This window comes from Oryza brachyantha, chromosome 11 (assembly GCF_000231095.2).
Source record: "Oryza brachyantha chromosome 11, ObraRS2, whole genome shotgun sequence".
Classification (NCBI taxonomy): Eukaryota; Viridiplantae; Streptophyta; class Magnoliopsida; order Poales; family Poaceae; genus Oryza; species Oryza brachyantha.
This window is the reverse complement of record NC_023173.2, coordinates 12,318,087-12,337,713: the sequence shown is the minus strand read 5'-3', so window position 1 is coordinate 12,337,713 and position 19,627 is coordinate 12,318,087. Positions and strand designations below refer to the sequence as shown.

At 38.7% G+C, this 19,627-nt stretch overlaps 1 protein-coding gene across 1 annotated transcript; it reads right to left on the bottom strand.

The window, feature by feature from the left end:
* Positions 1 to 14,258: 14,258 nt before the first annotated feature.
* Positions 14,259 to 18,457, bottom strand: LOC102720746 (long chain base biosynthesis protein 2a). Its single transcript, XM_006662893.3, has 12 exons — positions 18,045 to 18,457; positions 17,858 to 17,923; positions 16,960 to 17,048; positions 16,395 to 16,540; positions 16,181 to 16,305; positions 15,984 to 16,077; positions 15,734 to 15,897; positions 15,431 to 15,592; positions 15,229 to 15,355; positions 14,960 to 15,126; positions 14,733 to 14,840; positions 14,259 to 14,638 (listed from the first exon to the last, which is right to left on the bottom strand). The coding sequence occupies exons 1-12, from the start codon at positions 18,168 to 18,170 to the stop codon at positions 14,546 to 14,548; spliced, it is 1,467 nt and encodes a 488-aa protein (XP_006662956.1). The 5' UTR covers positions 18,171 to 18,457; the 3' UTR covers positions 14,259 to 14,545.
* Between the last annotated feature and the right edge of the window lie 1,170 nt (positions 18,458 to 19,627).

Below are 19,627 nucleotides of genomic sequence, written 5' to 3'. Positions count from 1 at the left end.
GCCGTAGAGAGTTGAGTTTTGAAGAAGGAGATCATGTGTACCTTCGAATCATGTCGCTTCATGGACCACCCACCATCATATTCCTACTCCTCAACCACCACTATTGTGCGTTGGTCCCTCCATCCTCGTGCGCGCCTCCTATCTCGGCCATCCTTATCATTTCGGCTGTGGCACCGTCCTCATGGCCAAGAAGCTCGACGCTGCGGGTTTTGAGCTGCTCTGCAAGTTCACAAACATGAACTGCTACTGCATAGTCCTGAAAGCATGAGTTGATGGTGGAGCTCGCCATCCAATGGGTCGACACTTGACAGTGGCCGACAAGGTCTCCACCACCTCTATGGGCTCCTTTACTCCAAGCTCCATGGTAGCCACAGGAAGCAAGGAAGACAGCAAGGAGGGGTCTAGAGACAGGGAGCATCCAGCATGGAGTGGAGAACTAGAGATCCATGGTGGCGACGCACCTTACTCCCCCACGGCATGGAGGCTACCAATAGCACCAGCCCCGCCCCCGCAATCCATCAGCCTAGCCCTAGCTAAAAATCCAATCCGATGGCAAGGCCACTAGCCTCACCTCTCTCCCTCCTCCCTGACAGTGCTGCTCTTTCTTTTCAAGCGAAGGAAAAGGTCGTTGGAAATAATATGTCGCCTAAGACCCATATGAAAATTAAATCTTTGAAAATCACTAAAGCACACTTCATAGGTTGGCATGCAAGTGGGTTTAGTACTACCTTGCCTATTCTACAAGAGGGAGACCTCCTTATATGGAAGGATATTCTCACCGCCACTTGAGGCATGTGTGGTGGAGAGAACAAGAGGAATACACATGCTCGCTCGCTTGGCCTAGCCAGATACGTGCGTACATACGTGACATTGTGCATGAATGGCCTATGGGCCAAAATTGGTTCCTCATCCTTGTGCAGACATAATTTTCCTCATCCTTGCACAGGGGCAGTTTTCTTTTGCGGATTTATTTTGCTGCTATTCGGTTTTGTTGCCATGGTGTGGAGCCCGAATAAGTTACGAGCGACTTATCCAATTCGGTTATATGAGGTGGAGATCGTGCAAGTGCCCAGATCACGCATCTTGATATATCTATATAAATCAAGCCACCACCTCGTCGCAAAGGATAGATAAAAAAATAATCTAGGGTTTTGCCGCCTCCTCTATAGTGCACCGTAGCTCTTAGTCTACTCCATCCCATTCACCGACTTGCACCAGTGTTCGGGAGAGCATGTCTCTGAAACCTTCGCCTTCAACATCTTGCACTTGGAGGAGGCCGCAATAAGATTTTTGGTAGCACCTTGTGCAACTGCTCACTAATCTTTCACAATGGTTCGTCTTCCTCTACGCTCGAGGGTCGTACACCAATGACAACACCCTACACCATGCGTTGTTCCTTTGGTACACGTTGCTTCTTGTCAACCTGATTCACAACAGAACCAGAATACTCACTACATGTTCACCATGTTTCCCATATTTGATCTGTTCACATTTTACTATCTAGTTTACATGTATAGATCATATGATGTGATTATCGTAGTCTACATGGTCAATGTCATGATTTATTTATGAAATAAATAAAATCAATATGTGCTTATATTTTTAATAATCCAAAAACCTTGTTATTGGCACTATGGTTTTAATATGGCTGGTTTTGTCGATGCACTAAGGCCAGAAATATTCACTGGTGTGCACTTCAAGAGATGTCACAACAAGGTCACTCTATGGCTGACAGCAATGAAATGCTTATGGGATAGTAATGGCAAAGCTGAATGAGTTCTTACTACTGAAAAGCAGAAAGAATTTGAGAAGGCCACTACTTTGTGGGAGGCATTCTTGGTGTTCTTGGCAAAGGTCTGGTCAAGGTGTATATACACAGGACCGACGCTAAGGAGTTATGGGATGTACTGAATACCAAATTTGGTGCCACTGATGCTAGCAATGATCTGTATGTCATGGAGCTGCTTAATGACTATAGGAAGGTTGTCAACCGTTCTGTAGTTGAACAGGCTCATGAGATACAAGACATGGCTAAAGATCTCGAATTTCTTAAGTGTGTCTTACCGGACAAATTTGTGGCTAGGTGCATTATTGCGAAACTACCTCCTTCCTGGAGGAATTTTGATATTGCACTCAGACACGAGACAAGAGTACACTGCTGAGGGGTTGATAGCGTCTAAAGGCGATGGTGGGTAGTCTAGTGCTAATGTGGTGCACAGGGCTCTAAACAAGAATAAATGAAAATACAAATTCCAACAAACCACCAACTTCAAGCAAAAAAGAAGAACAACAATCTACACTAGGATGATAGAACTTGTTTTGTGTGTGATTTGCCTGGTCATCTACCCAAGAATTGTCCACAATGCAAGGGGATGAAGGCACCTGCAGGGCAGACTACTAAATTTACCAATGTGACCATTGGCAACACTAGAGATGGAAGCGGGTATGGTAAGTTACCTACTGTTTTTCAGTTAATCACTCTACCAATTGGTGGGTTGATACAAGGGCCAATGTACACATATGTGCTAATATCTCATTGCTTTCTTCTTGTCATGTCGCATGAGATATCTCTTTCCTAATGGGGAATGCGTTGCATGCCTCTATTCATGGTGTTGGCATGGTAGATCTGAAGTTTACTTCGGGAAAGATCGTGCAGCATGTTTCTACTATCGACAGAAATCTCGTTTGTGGCTCCCGTCTATATAGAGACGGACTTAACTTGGTTTTTGAGTCTAACAAAGTAATCATGTCTAAACATGGATATTTTATTGGTAAAGGTTATGAGTGCGAAGGCTTGTTCCATTTTTCCCTTTTTGGTTTCTGCAATAAATCTGTGAACCATATTTATGGCAATGTGGATGATGAAGCTAATGTTTGGCACTCACATTTATGTCATACTAACTTTGGTTGATGTCTCGGCTCTCCAGGATGTGTTTAATTCCTAAGTTTTCCATCGTAAAAAATTGCCGAGGAGAGAAACTTGGCACTTCTAGAACTTCTACATTCAGATCTTTGTGAGATGAATGGGGTATTGACGAAGGCTGAAAAACGATATTTCATGACGTTGATTGATGATGCTACTTGATTTTGTTATGTGTATTTATTGAAAATGAAAGATGAGGTTCTAGCCTATTTTAAAATATATAAGGCAGAAGTTGAAAAGCAACTTGACAGGAAGATAAAAAGACTTAGGTCCGATCGTGGTGGAGATTTTTCTCAAACAAATTTGACTTATTCTGTGAGAAACATAACATCATACAAGAGAGGACCCCTCCCTATTCTTCCAAGTCTAATGGGATTGCCAAAAGGAAGAATCGCACACTGACTAACTTGCTGAATACCATGTTGGATACTGCGGAACTACCTAAGGCATGGTACAGGGAGGCATTCTTAACCTCAAATCATGTGTTAAATAGAGTTCCTAATAGAAACAAGGACAAAACACCATACAAGGTATGGATTGGGAGAAAACCATCATTGTCTTACTTGCGCACATAGGGCTTCTTGGCAAAAGTCAATGTACCAATAACTAAGAAGCGCAAGCTTGGACCTAAGACTATAGATTGAGCCTTTCGGGGATATGCTCACCACATCATTTCCTATAGATTTTTAATAGTCAAATCTAAGATACCTAACATGTATGTTGGTATAATTATGGAGTCTTGTGATGCTACCTTGTTTGAGAGTTTTTTTCTAATAAAGGATACACATAAGTACTTCTAGACAACGTTCTAAAATAATTCCCAGCTTAATCACACCACCAGAACAAACTGAACATGCGCATGAACTTGTCACTGAGGAGGATGATAGTGAAGCTCCTCGGAGGAGCAAGAGATAAAGGATGGTTAAGTCTTTTGGTGATGATTTCACTATACATCTCGTGGATGACACTCCTAAGTCAATTTTAGAAACATATGCATCCTGATGTTGTTTAGATGGAGGCTATCCGTAGTAAATTGGATTCTATTATTGCTAACGGGACTTGGATGGTGACACAACAACCCTATGGGTGTAAACCTGTGGGGTGCAAGTCGGTGTTCAAGAAGAGACTTAGGCCTGACGGTATGATTGGAAAGTACAAGGCTTGGCTTGTTGCAAAAGGCTATACTCGGAAAGAAGGTGAAGACTTCTTTGACACTTACTCATCTATTGCTAGATTGACCATAATATGTGTGCTATTTTCCCTAGCAGCCTCAGATGGTCTTCTCATTCATCAAATAGACGTTAAGGCAGTTTTTCCTAATGAAGAGCTGGATGAGGAGATCTATATGGATCAGCCTGATGGGTTTGTAACGAAAGTTCAAGAAGGCAAGGTGTGCAAATTGTTGAAGTCCTTGTATGGTCTAAAACAAGCTCCCAAACAATGCCATGAGAAGTTTCATAGAACAAACATCTGTAGGCTTTGCAATAAATAAGGTAGATAAATTTGTATACTATCTGTTGACATCAAAAGTTAACCCGATGACGTGTCACACACGAAGGCATGGGAGTCACTTCTCAGAACGCTCCAGTGCAGGACCTAAATTCTTAGAATGTGTGGGTGTGCTAATCAGTTTGATCCTGCAACTGATAAGATGAACAATAAAACAAGCCGATCGGCTATCGAGACGATAGGTAACTGAGAAACCAGCCGATCGGATGTTGATGTAGCAGTATTTAGCCGATAGACTAAGCAATCGGTTGTTGAAAGCTTGGATTGGCAAAGAATCCGATACAAATAGACTTGAATAGTTAAATAAACAATGAATCATGTGTTACGATTGGCTAAAACCAATTTGGATATAATTCTCATAAGCCGATGTAACATAAATAACTACCGATCTAACTAAATCAAACCGATTGGTATAAAAACAATACAGTAAGGCAATCGACTACTCTATTGATGTAAATATAACAAGCATGTAGATCGGCAAAGATCATCGGCTATGAACGACTGACAAACGACCAAGATCTATAAAATATCTAGCCCAGATTACTAAGAATAATCATAGAAGCTCGGACCAAACTGAGACAGTTCAAGATTATGCCTAGCAATGTCAAGATAGATACTAAACAGATTTAGATTGCTATCAAGTCGATGAGCCGATGACTGATAACTTATCGGCTGGTACTCCGATAAAACAATGAGCAAAATACATTGATCTGATATAAACCATCTGATAAACGCAATCTACTAGATCGGACCGAACCGAGGCAGTATTAGATTGAAGATGTCAAATAGCAAATATCAAAACAACATAGATCGTCCAAAGTGGTTGACCAGATCAACTCAGGACATGAAAGTAATCTAAGATGAAACTGATAAGATAACTAGCAACTGCACAACCAAATTAGAAGATCGGACCAAACTGAGAAAGTTCCAATCTAGCCGATGCGATTACTATGGCCGGTGAAACATAGGACTTACCCCTCCACCAGAGATTGAGACGATGCAGCCCCGCATCAGGTGCCAAGTTCCACCGGTGTTGAAACCTCGGTGAAGAGGATGGCGACGCACCGAGAATAATCGATCTATATTGAGAAGTAGATGATTTACAATGACCCCGGGCATACATATTTACACCCACGGGTGGATAGTAGTCCATGTCGAATATGACACACGACTCCTAATAGATAAAAAGAAATAACAAACTCTATTTGGACTCTATCTCTAATTCCTATTGAATACGACATGGTTTCCTAATAGATAAAAAGAAAACAAACAAGTCCCGATCGGACTCTAACTCTCTTAGAGATAAAGAAAAATCCTAAACTAACTCTAATTAATAGATAAATTTATGCCGCTATGCCTTGATCTTCACGATTCCCTGTTGGATTTGAACTCTTCCGGATAAAATTTCCATCTGTGATTGCACATTTCCTTATCCGAATCCAATAAGGAATTTTACCAAATTTTGGTTTTAACACTATCATCATGGTGGGGGTGAGGGAGTTATTTTGTGACTCGATTTTGATGACATACTTATATTTGGGACAAATCTTGAGATGATTAATGAGGTTAAATCATTTTTGTCTCAAAATTTTGATATGAAGAATTACATTAAGTTAATTAGCGGTGAGAATGGTATTACATTCTTGCAATCCCATTATGTGGAGAAGATCTTGAGTCGCTTTGGCTACCTTGATGACAAGTCTTTTTCAACACCTTATGATCATTGCTTGTTGCTTCGCAAGAACAAGAGACTTGCTAGGAATCAATTGGAGTACTCCCAAATCATTAGCTCACTTATGTACCTAGCTAGCGCAACTAGACTTGATATCTCATTTGTTGTGAGTAAATTGAGTCGATTTACCTTTAATCTGGGAGATGATCATTGGTGTGCACTTGAGCGAGTGTTGCATTATCTAAACTAAAAGGTACTATGAACTTGGGGCTTCACTGTATCGGGTACTCTATGGTATTGGAGGGATATTGTGATTCTAATTGGATATCTGATGTTGATGAAATCAAAGCCATTAGTGGATATGTATTCATGCTAGGTGGTAATGATGTTCCAAGGAGGTCTTCCAAACAGACTATTTTGACAAGGTCAACTATTGAAGCAGAGCTTACGGCACTAGATACTGCTACTGGTGAGGCAGAATGGTTGCGTGTTCTACCGATGGATCTGTCTCTGGATGGAAAAATAGTGCCAACTATTCTTATGAACTCTGACAATCAAACGGTAATTGTCAAGATAAATAGTTCAAAGGATAACATGAAATCGTCTACACATGTGAAAAGACGATTGAAGTTTGTTGAAAAATTGAGAAACACCGGGGTTATAACATTGGATTACATCCAAACAGCTAGAAATCTGGCAGATCCCTTCACGGAGGGACTATCACAAAATATGGTAGACAATGCATCAAAGAAGATAGGTATGAGACCCATCTAAGTTATACTACGGTGGTAACCCAATTTATGTGATTGAAGATCCCATGAATTAGGACCTAGCAAAAACAAGCTTTTAGTTAACTGTTGGATAGTCCTTTCTAAAACTCTCTCTTGGTGAAGATGTATATACTCTCTTAATCTGTAAAGCAGGTTAGCAATTGCCTTAATGTATTTTGTTGGCTTTAAATAGTAAAGGTGTTGTTCTACATAGTATTTTTGAAAAAATACACTTATATGAGTTTGACTGTTAGTCACGGTCTATAGAAATTTTAGCTGAGTCTCCTAAAAGCTTATGAAAGAACATGGGTATGACCTATATGCTCCACTCGATGGATAATCTACTAAAAACCTAGTATCAGATAAAACTCTGAGTGAAACTTGCTTGCACAAGACTTGCAATTCAAGGTACAGTCGATTGTTCAAGTTGTGAGTAAATGTAGCTTGGAGTTCTAGGTGGATGTTCAACCTTAATCGGTCTCCATCGAACCGTTGGTATATTAACAGTATATTGGAAAAAGTAAATCTCTGTAGGATTTTGAGATTTGGTGGGGGATTACTGGAATTAATATGCAGGCTAAGGCCTATATAAAGATTAATTCTTTAAAAAATCACAAAAGTACACTTCATGAGATGACATGAAAGGGGGTTTAGTATCACTTACCTATTCTTGATAAGTTATGCGTGACTTTCCCGTTCGCTTACGTAAAGTGGGATTATACAGGTACCCTAATCACACATCTTGATATCTCTGTATAAATCCAGTCACCGCCTCGTCGAAAAGGACAGATACGAAAAAACAATATAGGGTGTTGCCTCCTCTATATTGCACCGTCGCTCGTAGTCTACTCCGTCCTATTCGTCGACGTGCACCAATTCGAAATAGCGTGTCTCTAAAACCTTCGCATTCGACATCCTATGCTAGGATGAGGCGGTAATAAGGTTTTTAGTAGTGTCTTAGGTGAGTGCTTAGTAATCTTTCATGATGGTCCATCTTCCTCTACGCTCGAGGGCCACGTGCTGACGATAACATCCCTGCATTCACATGTTGTTAGTTTGGTACGTGTGGCTTCTCGTCAACCCAATTCACAACAGAACCAAAATACTCGACACATGTCGATCATGTTTCACGTATTCAATCTGTTCATATTTTACTATCTAGTTTATATATATATATATACAACGTGATTATCATAGTCTATATGATCAATGTCATGATTTAATTAGAAAATAAATTAAATCAATATATACTTATATTTTCAACAAACATGACGGGCGGCGGACATACATCCTGCTGGGAGGCGGCTGAGGATTTCCTTCGCCGGCGGCGAGGTGGCTAAGTCACAGACCAGGAGAGAGACAGAGAGAAGGGAGGAGAGAGGAGGAAGGAGAGAAGTGGCGAGAATAGATCATAGAACAATATGGCACGTGGTCCTATTAATTAATATTTTTTAAGTTACATACATGTTGACTCTTCTGTGGATGCCACGTTAGCAAACTTTGATTAGTTAATACGTTATATAGGAGACTACGTAACAAATCACCAGAGGAGGCAAATTAATCTAGTTTTGATATTTCGGAGAGGCAATATATCCGTTTCTATTGTACAGGGAGGTAAATCATATTCGTAACTATTCCAATTTATTAGAAGTGTTTGTGCATTACAGGATATGATCTAAGAGTACTGTACTACTAAGGCTCCATTCAGTGAGAACGTTTCGCGGTTGCAACTGCTTATAAGCCAAAATTTAAATTTTAGAACTTAATTTTAAACTTAATTTTGTGGTTTTTTATTATAGTTTGTTTTATACATTTTGCTTTTGAGTTACTGTGGACATGTATATAAAAGTTTTACCTGTAAATTATTTTTCATTTGTAAAAACGTTTTTCGCTTATTCCTCCAAAAAGCAAAACAATGGAAGCCTAAGTGTGAAAGGAGAAAAGCTATCGTTTTACATATGCACGGTTCACAAATTGTCAAACAATATATTTTATAAATTCTAAAAACTTGCTTTAAAAATCATATTAATTATTTTTTTTCAATTTATAATAGTTAATACTTAATTTAAGTTGTCTCATTTTGTGTGCTTCTTTTTCACTAACTCTCAAACTCACCCTAATTAGCACTTATAATGGCTGCTAATATGACCAAATTAGAGGGAGAGAACTAATTCCATTATCTATGCATCTTTAAAAAGAAGCAGTGGTGAATACTCACACCCTATCACTAACTCTCTATTTAAAAAAAATAATTATGGATCCATATATTAACCACAATAATAACTTTTATAAAGTAGATTGAGAAAGACGACTACGAAGGCAATGAGCTCACGTGTTAATAACAAATATATGAAATACTTAAGATATGATATATAGAGAAAATAATAAATTATTGCCTATTTTCTATAATTAAAATTTCGTTGCAGCATATGGACAAAATGCTATTGCTGCAATATAACAGCATCCGTTATGTTGAATTTTGAAGTTTGAACTTGTGTTCTGAATTTAAACTTTATTGATTCCTTGCTTGAACATTTTTTATGTGTACCTTGTTCGTTGCAGATACCGATGAACTATATCTCTTTAGTTCTGTACTTTTGAACTGGTAGCCTGTTACTGTTACTACTATATAAATTATCGAACGACTACCGTTGCTTCGGTTGCACCACTCTGCTATGTGCATCCTACGAAAGTATTTAATACTTCCTCTGGTTTTTAAATATTTAATGTCATTTAACTTTTTCATAAAAGTTTGACCATCCATCTTTTAAAAAAATTATCTGAATATACAAAAGTACAAGTCATGTTTAAAATATCTATAATGGTAAAACAAATCATAACAAAATAAATAATAATTCTATAATTCTCTAAAATAATATAAACGATCAAATGTATATCAAAAATCATCCTGTCCGTGTTGACAGGACAGATTATCTTTCTTCATCACAGGACTCATTTTTCTTTGGATGTTATGATATAAGTGATGGCAGCTTATGGAAATTAAATAGCTAAAAGGAAGGCATTGAGATGGGAAAGGGTAAATTTAGAAGCCATAGTGACATTTCAAAACGTAGGAAGTATTTCACGAGATTACAGGCACTGAATCCAGGGAGCTTTAAATGAAATAAATGGAAAGTAACATGTTGCATTTTCTAGATATCTCAGGCAGAATTGAGTACCAAAGATGGCTCTAACAAAATAGCGAACGGCAGAACTGAAAGAACCGTCAAGAATAAACCACAATATTCAGATGGTGGTATGGAAGAGGATGTCATCCAAAACAGAGTTCCATCAGCAATGTTCCAGGATGAAAAACATTGCAACACACTAATCTGCCTAAAGTTACAGAGCATATGTAGCTCCTTGAAGACAGCAGCCTACTTGTCTTTGTTTTCGTCAGCTTCCTGCTGGTATCGGCGGTTAAACTTCGCAATCTGGCCCAGGCTTTGAGCCATCTGACGCTTTGCCCTCATATGATACACTTTGCCAGTATGGTTGACCTTGGTCATCATGATATTGATCAACCTGCCACTTTGTGTCACATATGAAATCCACTGCATCTGAGGATGCAATCCCTTCTTCATCCTTCAAAACTATTCAAAAGGAATAACAAATGCTAAGATATTAGAAAAGGTTGTGAGTTTTCATGCTGAATAATATAAATTTACTGAACAGACACTGTATAACGAATAGGTTAGGAGACAATGGACAGTGATAAGATGCATTCCTGGGGGAAAAATGGTAACAAACGCATGACCTTTGACATCATCATAGCAAATATCCGCATTAAGGTGGATCTTAAGCCAATTAAGGAGTGATATATCTGTTCTGCCATACAAATGTTGCACAAGCATAAAATGTGATGTCTTAGATCCCATTTCTCCAATGTTATTTGGGCAAACTGTGAGTGAATCACTAAGTCATACAAAAGAAGGTAAGATGGTATGCTGGACATAAAAGAAAAAAAAAGACAGTATATGGTTATTTAAGATAAATAATATGAAAGTAAGGGTCAAAGCAGTAGTTGCTTATTAGTCACACAAGAAGACAACCAAAGGCAAAGATGACATTCAGATGTACTCCATTAGAAAGGAATCTCCATTAATATGCATATTCAAGTTCCTCCATTGAACTTATTGAATGAGATTGTTGAACTATCTTACAAAATTTGCTTGGAAATACCATTCCTAACACCACAAAGTTGTGCCTAATATGCAATGCAAAGCAAAGGTATATATGAACTACAGAAAATTAGACCAAAGCAATTCCTACTAATACCCTGTTACCCATGGATAATGGATCCATCTAGAACTATCCCACAGTCCTGTTGCATTACTGTTTTTTTTTTTTTTGAACTGTCCTGTTGCATTGTTAGAGTTAGGTAGTTCTCCATAAGAAATGAAATATGCAGGATAAAAAGAGCAGTCATCTTTATGCTTCCACATGTATGGAAGTTAAATGAGTGAATTAGGAACTTTTCAACAGGCGGTGCTGCTTAAAAATCGGTTGTAGTTCACTAGAGTATGTCCTAAATCCCCAATCCTGTGAAATAGTCTAGGCCAATTCAAGTTGCAAGTTCAGAGTGGCAATCAGGCTGATAACCTTGGTCCTTACAAGGAAAAGCAGCAAAATATGGACTGCTGGACTGTATTCTGTTTTCACATTTTTCTTATCCAATATACAAACTCCTTTAGCAATACACAGTCGCCCCTAGAGCTATACAAGTCCATTCGAACATTGATTTTCATCATTCTGAGGTCACCACAGTTCAGAGGTAGTACAATACTGCTGTGCCAGATGACCATATTAACCATGGCACTAAAACCAACCATCACGACAAAACAGAAAGAACGACAAAGAACGACTAAAACGAATTAAACTGGCTGTCCTACCATGTCAATTTACAGACTCTCTTGCAAGATAAAAATAAGACCTACACAAGATCCAGCAGGTGCATCATAAGTCAAACATTCTGAGCGAATCTTTCCTAGACATTTGGAGCTAATCAGCAGTCTGTTCAAAGCACTTAAAATCAGCGTGAAATTGCTGCATACTAATTCCTGAACAGCGAGCAAACGGTGACGAAATGGAGCAACCCTCCTGGTCCAAACAAAAAGTCTCAGGGGATTTGAGCCAGGACGGATCTATTGCCCAAACTTTTTGGGAACAAAAAAGAAAAACCTGTTATTAGTCTCCCTTAAGGCTATCACTAAGGAAAACTAAGCCAGATCCAGGAGAGAACCTATCTAGGGTTCATGACGCCGATTCCACAAGTTAAAAAAAAAATTAAAAAAAAACAGTGCCTGGATAGAGAGATGAGAAGAGAGGATGTGGACGGATGCTCACCGGTGAGGATGAAGGACGACGGCGCCCGAGCTCGCGGGAGATCGGCGCTGGCGGTGGGAGGAGAAGCCCGTCCTGGGCCGCCGCGAGGGAGAGCGCGGAGGGGGGGAGCTCGCCGGCCGGCTGCCGCTGCCGCGTACGGAGAGAGAGAGTACTAGGGTGAGGAGGCTGTGGCTGGGGGGCCTTTTGGTCTTTTCGGATGGCCATAAAGGTTTACAGGGTTACAATGGTACCGGAAAAATTGGCCGTGCATTAGGACCGAAAAGAGGATATTATGATAAAATAGTATTACCTGTCGTATTTTTCTTATTTTGTATGTACGATCAAACTAGGAAGATATTGACCAACAATTAACTATAATAAAAATAAAAGTTTATTGTTGTATAAAGATTATACCAATAAGTTTGTTCTGAAATGTGCCATCACAAATTATTAGTTTTACATTCACCTAGCAATTGATGATTTTGGAACGAGGGATTATATACGAAGCGGTACTTTGTTTTCTTCGGTGAAAAAAAAAACTCTCTTCGTAATTCTACCTTCGTCCCTAAATATTTGACGCCGTTGACTTTTTAATACACATTTGACCATTCGTCTTATTCAAAAAATTTACATAGTTATTAATTATTGTTAAGTATATTTTTATGCATATATATAACTTTACATATTTTTAAAAAATTAAATAAAACAAATGGTCAAACGTGCATAAAAAAATCAACGGCGTCAAACATTTAGGACGGAGGGACCGTTGATTTAGCGGCAGACGTTTCACTGTTCGTCTCATAAAAAAACTTACGTAAATTATTATTTATTTTTTTATGATTGGATTTATTACCAAATTTATTTTATTTATAACTTACCTTTACGGATGTTTGCATAAAGTTTTTAAATATGTCCAATAGTCAAATGTCTACCGAAACATCAACGGTGTTATTTATTAAAATATGAAGAGAGTACTATGTAGTTGGGATTATATGCATCTTACTACCACAAATGAGTCCTTAATGTTTTCTACTCATGTAGCTATGTTCAAGTTTGCTTGCATCCATTTCCTAATGCTCACTTGTTCCTTGATGTTTCATGAGATAGACAAATGCCTTGCTTTTTTTATGAGCTTAGTCGAACGATGATTGATTTTTTTTCTGATTTTGGATTTTCGTTGATGTTTTTCCTGAGTGAGATCGAGTCATTTTCTTATCTCCACCTCGCGGGCTTTTTTTTTTTTTGGGGTGAGCGGCCAGCAATTGAATGACGAATGAAGCACCTCAAATCTTTTAAGGAGGTTAAGATTTTGATAATTCACATGTTAAGAGTGTAACAGTACATATCTTAACGTCGAGAGAACGAGAAAATATACTCAAGACAATGATTTTCTCATTTCTTTTCTAAATCAAAATCAACATTTTTAGACATGGTTGTCATACTGAAAAAAACAAAAATTATAGTATAATTTGGAAGAGCTATAGCCAGACAAAAATTTCACAAAATTCAAACTGTTCATGTAATTCTCATCTCGTCCAAACTGGTTTTGAGGTAGGAAGATTTATAATTAATTAGAATTTTTTTCAGAACATTCGAATCGCTCCACTAAGACAATGTTGCTGTTTCAATGGCAAAAAGGGACTTATTTAATATTTCTCTCTTTAGTGTTCTGTCCATATTTTTTTCAAAGGGAATATCAAAGGCACTAGTTTTTATGTTTCTCATACTCTAAATTGGACTGCAAGTAAAAAAGAATACATAAAGAAAAAACATATTCTTCCAAGAATTGAAGTCAAATGATATTAAATTCAAGGTGGTTGCATCTGGTCAATTAAAATTAATATACATATATTGTTCAAGTGACTATGGGAGGGTATATATTTAGAATATATTTATACATGTTATAGAATCTCAGTATATTTCTGTAACACTAAGACAAATAGTGCATTGGCATTTGTAAGCTACATTACACCTCAAAAATATTTTTTGAGTAAATATGGAGAACACATGAAAGCATCGTGTCCTTCGTACAATGGTCACTTCAACTTTCAACAAAAAATCACTAGAAATGTTCTCATAATTTAATTTGTATTGCGTCTATCAAGTATTACATGAAGAAAATTGATTAATAATAGAACAATCAAACTTCGACCAGCTATACACATTTAGAAGTGTAATTGTACAACCAACAGTAGTCAGCTAATGAGACAGACTCTGGATTCTCAAGTATCAACAAAATTCCAAGTCAAATCTATGAAACCACTCAACAACATGCGCTTGTCACCAAGATCCACTGGGTTCCAGCAACTTGAGCATTCATGGGGCTAACCCAGTTGAGTTCATCATTTACTCCAGCTTATCATGATCAGCTTCAGCAATCTTTGGTGGCTCTGCGGGAAAGTATTTGATGCCCACAAGATCACCAACTCTGCTGATAACCTGAGTGGATTACAAAGATGAGAGCAATGTGAATTGGAATCTCTTTACGTGTATGTGGACAACTGGAAATTTTCATACAAGATAGAGCACTCACATCAAGGGCTTTTATCAGGTCCTCCCTGGTGTGTGAAGCAGAAATGCAGATACGCGCCCTTGCAAGGAGCAGAGGTGTAGCAGGGAATGCCACAGTGACAACAGCAACCTGAAATGTCAGCAGGTACATCAGTCGCATGGTAACAGGGACTAGGGAGCCACAAAAAAACTGGCAAAAGCAGTGATTGCTATTACTGAAGATAAACAGCATTATGTACCATTACTAACCTTTTGTCTGAGGCACTCCCTAGAAAAGGCTGGAATTTTAGCTGGATTATACAACATTATCGGCATAACTGGAGAGTCATTGTTACCCAGAACCTCAAAACCCATCTTCTTGAGCTCTGCCCTAAAGAAATTGCTGTTCTCACGGATGCGTGCAAGTTTTTGGGCTCCTGCAAGACATCACAAGCAAAATAAATAAAAACTCACAGTAAAATTTACATAGATAGCCTGCAGCACATTGAAATGGTCAGAATAGGGCAAAAGGATTACACCTCTGTTCGAGCCATCCTCTCCAAGGATCACTTTAATGGCTGAAATAACTTGTTGCACTGCTGGTGGTGACATGGAGGTAGCATAAAGATGTGCTGGACAGCTAAGCTTCAGGTGCTGAATTATCTCCTGAGAGTCCAAGCAGCAAGAATCAGTAAATTTTCAATCTAAGCAGTTTAACAATGTGCTTTGGAGAAGACATACCTTCGATGCTGCAATATATCCACCACATGATCCAAATGACTTAGTGAAAGTGCCCATCATTATGTCTACATCAGCTGGATCAACCCCAAGGAGCTCACAAACACCCCGACCAGACTGCCCAACTGCACCAATGCTATGGGCCTCATCCAGATACGTATAAGCCTATTTGACAGAATAAAGAATAAATCAACATGGTCAACTCTCAATGATGCACCTGAAATAGATTGCTAATGTCTTGAGAAGCTAATTAGACTACTTTACATACAGAACACAAACTGTAAATTAGAGGGAATTTCTTTGAACCTTGTATTTCTTGCATACAGCTATGATCTCAGGTAGTTTGCATAGCTCGCCTTCCATGCTGTAGATACCCTCAACAATTACAATGATCTTTTTCCATGGTCTGTGTGTACGTGGTTGACCACCAGCTATCTGCTCTCTCAGGACCTCTTCCAAATGAGCAGGGGCTGCAAGCGGCATGCTGGCAGATAAGTCCTTGTGAACCACAAACACTGAATATTGCTTCACATTGCATAAAGGTATAAAAGCTTACAGTTATGCTGGAAAACCCGGACAGTTGCGCCAGATCCTCTTGCACCATTGACAATCGAATTATGGTTCAACGAGTCACTAATAATAAGCCCGCCCTGGAATAACATGAGAAGGTAGATTAAGTTAATTGTTGCTCAGTTTAGTCATGCTTTCTGTTACTGGATATATCAATCATATCATTTGAAGTTCTGTGCATACCTTTCCTACTAGACAAGGAATGATGGCTGAGTTTGTAACATAGCCCATGCCAAATAGGATAGCAGCAGGCTTTCCAACAAAGCGTGCAACCAATTCCTCCAACTCAGCGTGAAGTTTGGTAGTGCCTGTTACAAATAAAAGGAATCAGCATGGTTCTTGCAGACTGCAGTTCTTAAAAAAACAAGAATATAGCATGACAATCATCCAGGCATACCTCCATCTACACGAACACTGCAGGTGCTGGGTGAGTATTTCTTGAGAGATTCGATAACAAGTGGAGTGCAGTATTCATCTGCTGCTGCAAATCCAAGATAGTTGTAGGATCCTAGGTTGAGGCATCTCGTCGTATTTGTAGTACGCCTGAAACAATACTTGGAATGTAAACACAGTAGAAACTTCTGCATTTTTTTTCATTTATTTCTGGATCATACATTTTATCATAGTCAACTACAGGTTAAAATAGATCATTGATGCTCAATTGACAACTTTCCAAAAAATGCATGATGGATAAACTTGATTATGGTCATTATATAGTATATAGCCAAATAATGTTGAACAAATACAGACACAGATTGAGTGGGCTGACTTTGCTTGCATGCAGTCAGCTGACTTTTTGTCAAAGCAATAAGTTCGCAGCTGCATGGGACTTGCATGCCAGCCAATTTGACTGTCCCAGATGACAAAACTGAACGTGATTTGTTCAGATCTATAGTCTTAATCTAGAGCCCTATCCTAAAATGGTAACAATAAGAAGAATAAGTAGAGAATTAAGTGCATACTGTAATGTCTTGTTACTGTCATTGGAGTAGCGCTCAACAACATCAAACCAAGCATCTGGTGCACTTGCTATGGGCCTACCAAAGCAGTCCTGTCAAAACATAAATGTGGATTGGTCAATATAAAATGCAATCAATAATGAACTAATCAAAGGAGACAACCTTGAAAAATAACTCAGAATTATGCAAACCCAATCTGATATTGACTAGTACAGTACATTTAACATGAAGTTGACTAAATCTATACATTTGAAATGAGAAGCACGATTGGATTACACCATGTTTACAAATACATACATGCATTCAAACACATTTCAAACAAACAAAATAATACATGAACACCAAATATGTTGTGTTACCGCCTATTTCATAAATCCAGCACTTATGAACTGGAGCTAAAATGTTCTGCCGTCCAAATTGGTTATTACACATTAGCTTCAGCAAGTAATGTGGTAATTTTAAGCCATGGAAGAATCCAGATAGCTTAAGCTCGGAACAACAGAGGTTGCATCCAAAGTTCCTCGCAGAGCTTTTTTTAAAAAAAATCCCTTCTCGTAATAAACACTTGCTCCAACTCCTAAATAATCAGAACATCCCCCAAAATTATCGCAACACATTTGTATAAATATTCATAACAATGCAACATTTCGTCAAAAATGCAATAAAATGTGTCCTTGAACCCGCAATTGCCCCAACTCATCACCACAGAGCCCACCCCAAATCGCAGAAACATGTATCAAATAGCTTATATATCCAGACGTTTGTAACAACGAAGCATGCATGCAAGGCGAGTAATCCGTTGACGCAACGGCAAAGAAACATCAATTCTGTAGACGCGTTGGAATTCCTAAACCAGGATAGGACGACGAAGCAATGCGCTGATCCAAGAGTGCGTGCGTACCTGGATCCGCAGGTAGAGGCGGCGCACGTAGAAATCCTCCAGGCCGAGGCAGATCGGCGCGTAGCCCTGCGTCAGAAATCCAAATCTCTCCCGTCAACAGAAAAAAAAAAACAGCCGGAAAAATCACGCCGCCACCACCCGGATCCGGGCCGCGAAGAGCAGCCAAAATCGATCGCCGAGGCCCTACCTTGACGTTCTTGGCCTTGAACCAATCGATGAGCCTGCGGAAGAAATCCCTGAGCTGGCCGAACGCGAAGAGCAGGCCGTAGCTGAACAGCGTCGTCAGCGCCGTGGTGTACGGCAGCCTCACCATCTCGCCCACCTCCGGGGGCTCCCTCCCTTCTCGACTGAAACCGTCCTTCCTCGGTTTCTCGGCCGCCGCCACCCCCCGCCTCCCGCGGCTCGTTCTTGGATTCCGAGATGGTGGCGGGGCCCGTCTTCTTGGGCGGGAATCTCTGTGCCGGTAGGCGAGGATCCGGTGCGGGCGGTGGACGGGGAGAGGCGAGGCGAGGAGAGGAGGGATTTAAGGGGGTGGAGATGGAGGTGGTCGCCAATGGCGACCGGGAGGAGGAGGAAGGGTTTGAACGTTGAACAGCACGGCGATGGGGAAGGAAGGAGCCAAAAGCCAATCTGTAACACAAATCCAAAAAAAAATAAAAAAAGGAAAGGAAAAAAAGGTTTGGTTTTTTTTCTCTCTCTTTTTTCTTTTTTAGATGCGGTTTTTCCCGTTCGTTATTATTCCCTCCCTCTCGTTGTCAAGGGCCTATCCTTGTCTCCGGAATTTCTACCGAGACTAACGAATGAAGTGAGGTGCTGAAAGTATTCTGTGAAGCATTATATTTATATGGTTTTTTACGGGTTTATTTATTTATTTATTATTAGGATCACCATGTGATCTTGATGATGTAATATTATCTATTGATTTTTGGTCATGTTAGGTTTCGTTCGTGACCGAGACAAAGGGAGGAAAATCTTATGGTTTTCCTGAGACACGTTAAACTGCTAAACAGTATTTTTACTATTTTTTTCTATATAAAGTTTACTTTTACACTCTTATATTTGAAGTAATGTTTATACTTACAAGCCAAAATTTAAATTTTTATAACCTTAAATTTGCAGTTGATTTTTGAATCATAATTTATTTTTTTGCTTTGAATTATATATCACCTTGTTTTTGTGTATCACCTCTTCTTTTTTTTTTTCTTTTCCTTCCTCTCAAACTCCTTAGATTGGAGTATTAAGTGTATTTGGTTGCAATTTTGTATTAAGATAGTTGGACTAATCTAGTTGGTAGGTTATTTGTTGCTTTTACTTAGATAGTATGACGGCAGTATTATATAAATAAAATACTGTTTTGAGATCTATTTTAATGCTAAAAAGAATGATATAATATAATGTGATGTATGTATTGATTAATAGGAAACTAAACTATGCACATTCAGGTTTTAATACAATAATACCTTCAGTGGCAATTGATTTAATAAGCCAATATGAATATATATCATGAGAAGAAAAATATTGTCACATCTGTTTTTTATTATATAAGATATTTTCGTTATTTATCTAGATTTATATGGATACTAGTATATTTAGATACATATATAACACATATTTATGGATTTATGGATAAATCTAGATAGAACCCCACACACACACACACACATATATATATATATATATATATATATATATATATATATATATATATATATATATATATATATATGTGTGTGTGTGTGGGGAACGGAGGAATACTATCTTTTGGACCCT

Coding starts and splice junctions, on each gene's coding strand:
- LOC102720746 (XM_006662893.3), bottom strand. CDS start 18,170: ATGGTGAGGCTGCCGTACACCACGGCGCTGACGACGCTGTTCAGCTAC. Junction 15,593..15,733: donor CTGTATGCAAGAAATACAAG/GTTCAAAGAAAT, acceptor TCTGTCAAATAG/GCTTATACGTATCTGGATGA. Junction 14,639..14,732: donor ACCTGATAAAAGCCCTTGAT/GTGAGTGCTCTA, acceptor TAATCCACTCAG/GTTATCAGCAGAGTTGGTGA.